Below are 6908 nucleotides of genomic sequence, written 5' to 3' on the forward strand. Positions count from 1 at the left end.
TTCAAATGTCTTCGGTACAGCGCAGAGGGGCACTACGCATTGCTTCTGCATACCGTACAGTGTCCGCGGACGCGGTTCTAGTTATTTCTGGCGTCATGCCAATTGAGCTACTTGCTTACGAGCGAAAAGAGATTTACAATCTCAGTGCCGAGATAGGTCGAGCAGCTGCCGCGGCAAGGGCGCGCGAGCAACTGATCCAGCAGTGGCAACAAAACTGGAACGCGAGCACAAAAGGTCGATGGACACACGCCCTGATAGCCGACTTTCAAACATGGCTGAACAGACCACATGGGGAAGTTGATTTTTACCTGACGCAATTCCTCACCGGTCATGGTTACTTCCGAGAATATCTTCATAGAATGGGAAGGGTGGACTCACCGTTCTGTCACTACTGTGGAAACGTCGAAGATAACGTGTACCACACATTCTTCACCTGCGAACACTTCTTGATTTCGCGCAGAATGTTGGAAGAAAGACACGGAGACATTACTCCGGACAACATAGTTGGGATAATGATTTCCAGCGCAGAAAAGTGGGAAGCAGTTGCGAGATACGTGAAATTCGTACTCCGCTGCAAACGAGAGGACGGTTGTCTACTGAGGACACCCGAATGAAACGCCCCTACAAAAGAGCAGCCCNTAGTTTTGAAACAGCCACCCTGATTGCGAGAGTCGTGTGGAATGCAAGTCGTTTTTCGAGAGTCGAATCGTATCGAAAATTTCACGTCATTGCCTAAAATTTCCACCCGACTAGTGTATTAAAATGGAAAAACTTGGCAGCACTGTATAGTTTTCGATGATTTTGGTCGTTTACTTATTTCAGTACGACAATAGACAATGCTACTGTTGTCGAGTCGTACAATTTAGCCTAATTTACGGCTTACGCAATGAGGCTGAGTAACTGTTACATAGCTAGCTTTTTTAGCTTTTCGCGTTCTCTCTTCCATGAAGATTGGTCTACTTCTTTTTTACGACGTCTTCCACTAGGCACCGAAACGACAGCGTTTTCTTGCAGTTTTCTAAGTTCATCAGAAGATGGAGACTTTCGAACTTGTACAAATACGTACAATAAATATTATAGCGACTTTTGAAAGTGTATATATGCAGACAGTAAGTATTATAGCGACTTTTGCTAGAGTAGCTAACATTTGATGCTATTTTTTTCAAAATATATAAGGATTTTGCACTGTGTTGTTAGAGGACATGAAACTACTTTAAATACTGGCACGTTAACCACCAAAAACTAAAAATCCAAAAAATTTTACACAGCACTTTGCAAGTGGACTACTCATTTCGGTTTTGCACAATAACGCCTTTTCTTATATTTGGTCTTTAACGTTAGACGATTATCGGAGAAACATTTCAGAATGATCAAACTTACGAAGAAAACAAAAAAATTCGACTAAACTTGCATTAGTCTATTTCAAAAATACTTTATCTTACCGAAGACCAGCTTTAGTATCGAAAAATTAGTAAGATATTAATATTTTTACCTTTTTGTGCGGGTTGACTATATTCTCCATTTTTAGAGCACGCACAGGAAGCACAAGAGAAATTAAAGTACCGTGAAGCACACTTAATTGAATATAAATCAACAATTATTTCTAGATACTATACGATGTATGTATATTAACAAAATACGTCAGAGTTGACGCGCGATTCAAAGAAAAATTTTTCTCAGGGCTTTCACCGTTCCCATATTTTTGACCATATGTGAAAATTAATGTCTTAAAATATTTTTTGAAAATTTTAATTCTTCAAAAATTTATTCATAAATGAAGTTTTGACCTTCTTTTCATCAATTTTATATAATAATTGCTATATTTCCGTAAATATTCAATGAAAAATAACCAAATTTTAATGCTGTATTCAGAAAAAGTAGCAGAATCGAAAAAATATTCATATTGGAAAAATTTTATTTTTTAATATTATTAAATAATAAGAAATTTCCCAATAAACAATTGACAATTTAACTGACTTCTCCTTGTGTTAATCAAAAAAAAATTTACGATCTTATTCTATAAAGTATACACTAACCATTCGTGCAAAAATATTTTAGTGCACTCTATCCCATAAAAAAGTACGAATGTTTAAACATTACCGTGGATACGCGAAACCGCTACCGACGTTGGAACGCCGCGCCGATAAACCTGGGTCCGTTCGTCATTGCATGCTTATCTTTTTATCAACACAAGGGTCTTATGAATGATTGGTACTTTATGAATGGCACATTTTTTAATTAAGTGCGTTTCCTAATTTTTTTTATTTAATTACAACGTTGATTTTTTGTTTGTATTTGTACAAGTACATATTCTGATTGGCTTGAACAAATCTTACATTCTAAGCAATTTGAAGCAGAGGGTTTGTAGCAATGAAACTGGTAGTAGGAAAACTTTTCTCCAACACTTTTCCTGTTTTTTATATCCAGCTAAAGTACAAAAATCAAAATTAACTTTCTTGAGAAACCCGCGCGCCCAATCGAACAATTTTTGTGTCGTAAGAATAGTTTTGTCCTGTGGACTAGTGCAGTATGCATTTTTTTTTAACGCAGCCACCAATGCCATTGCAAGCTCCTTTTCCGTGGGCAGTGACACTGATATACGCGATTCTCATTTGTTTAACGGACGCGTCGTCTGTACTAGAGGTGTACAATATGAGAAATGCAGTAATGAATCAAATTCACTTGACAGTAAAAAGTGTGAAATCAGTGCTTGCTCGCGGAAAAAGGCGTCACAAAACAAAGCAATGGAAAAAGGAACAGGAGGAGGCCCAAATAGAACACAAAAGTTTTCGCCATCCGAAGAGACCATATACGAGCTTGTGGGTATGAAGGAAGCAGTGGAAGGTGTGGGTACTTTCAGTACGACAATAGACAATGCTACTGTTGTCGAGTCGTACAATTAAGCCTAATTTACGGCTTACGCAATGAGGCTGAGTAACTGTAACATAGCTAGCTTTTTTAGCTTTTCGCGTTCTCTCTTCCATGAAGATTGGTCTACTTTTTTTTACGACGTCTTCCACTAGGCACCGAAACGACAGCGTTTTCTTGCAGTTTTCTAAGTTCATCAGAAGATGGAGACTTTCGAACTTGTACAAATACGTACAATAAATATTATAGCGACTTTTGAAAGTGTATATATGCAGACAGTAAGTATTATAGCGACTTTTGCTAGAGTAGCTAACATTTGATGCTATTTTTTTCAAAAGATATAAGGATTTTGCACTGTGTTGTTAGTGGACATGAAACTACTTTAAATACTGGTACGTTAACCACCAAAAACTAAAAATCCAAAAAATTTTACACAGCACTTTGCAAGTGGACTACTCATTTCGGTTTTGCACAATAACGCCTTTTCTTATATTTGGTCTTTAACGTTACACGATTATCGGAGAAACATTTCAGAATGATCAAACTTACGAAGAAAACAAAAAAATTCGACTAAACTTGCATTAGTCTATTTCAAAAATACTTTATCTTACCGAAGACCAGCTTTAGTATCGAAAAATTAGTAAGATATTAATATTTTTACCTTTTTGTGCGGGTTGACTATATTCTCCAATTTTAGAGCACGCACAGGAAGCACAAGAGAAATTAAAGTACCGTGAAGCACACTTAATTGAATATAAATCAACAATTATTTCTAGATACTATACGATGTATGTATATTAACAAAATGTCAGAGTTGACGCGCGCTTCAAAGAAAAATTTTTCTCAGGGCTTTCACCGTTCCCATATTTTTGACCATATGTGAAAATTAATGTCTTAAAATATTTTTTGAAAATTTTAATTCTTCAAAAATTTATTCATAAATGAAGTTTTGACCTTCTTTTCATCAATTTTATATAATAATTGCTATATTTCCATAAATATTCAATGAAAAATAACCAAATTTTGATGCTGTGTTCAGAAAAAGTAGCAGAATCGAAAAAATATTCATATTGGAAAAATTTTATTTTTTATTTATTTATTTATTTATTTATTTAAATTAATTACAATTTAAATTATAATCAATTAAGCACTAGCTGCCAGGGCTATATTATTAAATAATAAGAAATTTCCCAATAAACAATTGACAATTTAACTGACTTCTCCTTGTGTTAATCAAAAAAAAATTTACGATCTTATTCTATAAAGTATACACTAACCATTCGTGCAAAAATATTTTAGTGCACTCTATCCCATAAAAAAGTACGAATGTTTAAACATTACCGTGGATACGCGAAACCGCTACCGACGTTGGAACGCAGCGCCGATAAACCTGGGTCCGTTCGTCATTGCATGCTTATCTTTTTATCAACACAAGGGTCTTATGAATGATTGGTACTTTATGAATGGCACATTTTTTAATTAAGTGCGTTTCCTAATTTTTTTTTATTTAATTACAACGTTGATTTTTTGTTTGTATTTGTACAGGTACATATTCTGATTGGCTTGAACAAATCTTATATTCTAAGCAATTTGAAGCAGAGGGTTTGTAGCAATGAAACTGGTAGTAGGAAAACTTTTCTCCAACACCTTTCATGTTTTTTATATCCAGCTAAAGTACAAAAATCAAAATCAACTTTCTTGAGAAACCCGCGCGCCCAATTGAACAATTTTTGTGTCGAAAGAATAGTTTTGTCCTGTGGACTAGTGCAGTATGCATTTTTTTTAACGCAGCCACCAATGCCATCGCAAGCTCCTTTTCCGTGGGCAGTGTCACTGATATACGCGATTCTCATTTGTTTAACGGACGCGTCGTCTGTACTAGAGGTGTACAATATGAGAACTGCAGTAATGAATCAAATTCAATTGACAGTAAAAAAAGTGAAATCAATGCTTGCTCGCCATCAAAACAAACACTGTAGTGTCGCTGCTAACTATAACTCCTGCAATGACAGTATTTGTTTGCTTACTGCAAATATTTATTTACACTAAAGAGAGCAAAGTAACGGGGCAGTACAGCGAGTGCAGTAAAACAGTTGGGTGTGAAGTGAACGGCAGCAGTGTGTTCCATGTTAGTCATTTTGTGTTACTACGCCGTGATACTAGTATCAACTATTATTTTATAAACAGCATTTCAAATCGTCGTTCGCTGTGGTGTAGTGGTAAGCAGTGCGCGCTTCCACTCCGCTTCCACTCCGCTGCACCTGGGTTCAAACCCTGGTCAAAGCAACATCGCAAAAAAATATAGAAAAAAGGTTTTTTCTTAACAGCGGTCGTCCCTCGGCAGGCAATGGCAAACCTCCGAGTGTATTTCTGCCATGAAAAACAGCTTCACATAAAAATGCCGTTCGGAGTCGGCGTAAAACTGTAGGTGCCTCCGCTTTGTGTGACAACATCAAGGCGCGCGCCACAGATCGGAGGAGAGGCTCGGCCAAACACTAACATATGTGTAAGCGCCAATCTATTATATTATTATTATTTCAATTCATTTATACACACCTCTAGTCTGTACTCAAGATTCTCAGAATTTAGGACCATCATGATTTCGAAAATAAATTTAGGCACTGAGATTTCAATAATTATTAATCAGCCTTATCCTGAGTTTCATTTTCGCCCGAAAATCTTCACTTTTCACTTTTCGCTTAATATGAATTTCGCCGGAAAATTTTTCGCTTTTGAACATAATTTTCGCTTATCGGCAACTCTATTTCCGGGCGAAAAGGGTAGCCATTTCTGTGGAAATATTTCACTTTGTTTTGAGGCGCGAACAAAATAGCTGCAACTTGTAAGTTTTTACTTTTTATATGAAAAACTATAATTTTACCTGCAATGAAACTACATTTTATTTCATTTCAGGAGTAAAGCAATAAATAAAGTTCAAAGTGATATCCTGCTGAGTAGGATGGAAGAAAATCATGACCTTGCCCGGGGCTTCGTAAGGGAAATCAGGGAGAATCTCGCAGAATTTCGGAAACAATTGACTTTGGAATTGAATAGCGCAGGCCCTCCAGTAAAAAATTAGTCCGAATGGAAAAAGGTACGACTATGTACCATTACTATGCTATGGTTATAACAAGCTCTTTTTTTCGCAGGCTTGGAATGACCAAAAGCGTTATGTGCGGAAAAAGGCGTCACAAAACAAAGCAATGGAAAGAGGAACAGGAAGAGGCCCAAATAGAACACAAAAGTTTTCGCCATCCGAAGAGACAATATACGAGCTTGTGGGTATGAAGGAAGCAGTGGAGGGTGTGGGTACCTCACAAGCATTTGGATTGCCTACAACGGGCAGCAGCCCAAGTAATGAGAGCAATGACGATTCTGTTCCCAGCTGCAGCAATGTCGCAATGTCTGATGTTTTGGACAATAGTCAAAGCAATGCAACATCACTACGCATGTCAAATGGCCGAACTTCAGTACCTGTGCGCAGAACTTCAAAAATGAGCATGCAAGAGGTCGCTATGAAGGAACTAGAAAACCAAGAGGAGCTATGTTCCAAAATAGGGGAAGCTGTATGGCTTATGGTAGAAAATGCGGAGCAAACGCAAATAAATTTAAAAAGATTGCATCGGTCCTTGGAGCGATCAAATCGGCAAAGGAATATGCATCTGGCTGAAATGAAGCGGCACAATTTAGCGAAGGAAAAATTAAAAAAGGAAGACCTTGCAATAAAGCGCCGCATGCTTCAAATCAAAGAGGAAAAGCTAGTACTGCTTCGTCATAAAAAGGCTCGGAACTAAAGTCTTATGTAAATATTTCCTATGACTTTCTTTTACTTTACTTTTTTTATGAGATTGGGTTGTTTCTTTTTAACTTTTTTTTTGTATAAATTAATTTTACTTCCTAGGTTAAGTTTAATGAGAATTTTGTGATACTGAACTGATTTTTTTTTAGAGTATAGGCTTAGTCAACAATGAATTATATACGTTATATTGACATTTAAGTGCAAAGAGTTTTTGTGATAATGAACCATGATTCAATAATGA

The 6908-nt window shown here is 36.6% G+C and overlaps 1 protein-coding gene across 1 annotated transcript; it reads left to right on the forward strand.

The window, feature by feature from the left end:
* The first annotated feature begins 5827 nt into the window (after positions 1 to 5827).
* LOC108361237 (uncharacterized) lies at positions 5828 to 6662 on the forward strand. Its single transcript, XM_017613810.1, has 2 exons — positions 5828 to 5935; positions 6018 to 6662. Exons 1-2 carry the CDS (start codon positions 5828 to 5830, stop codon positions 6660 to 6662), a joined length of 753 nt encoding a protein of 250 aa, XP_017469299.1.
* Positions 6663 to 6908: the final 246 nt, after the last annotated feature.

The sequence above is a fragment of the Rhagoletis zephyria genome, unplaced genomic scaffold (genome assembly GCF_001687245.7).
Source record: "Rhagoletis zephyria isolate East Lansing unplaced genomic scaffold, Rhagoletis_zephyria_1.1 Rzeph_scaffold_00720, whole genome shotgun sequence".
In the NCBI taxonomy this organism is placed as follows: domain Eukaryota; kingdom Metazoa; phylum Arthropoda; class Insecta; order Diptera; family Tephritidae; genus Rhagoletis; species Rhagoletis zephyria.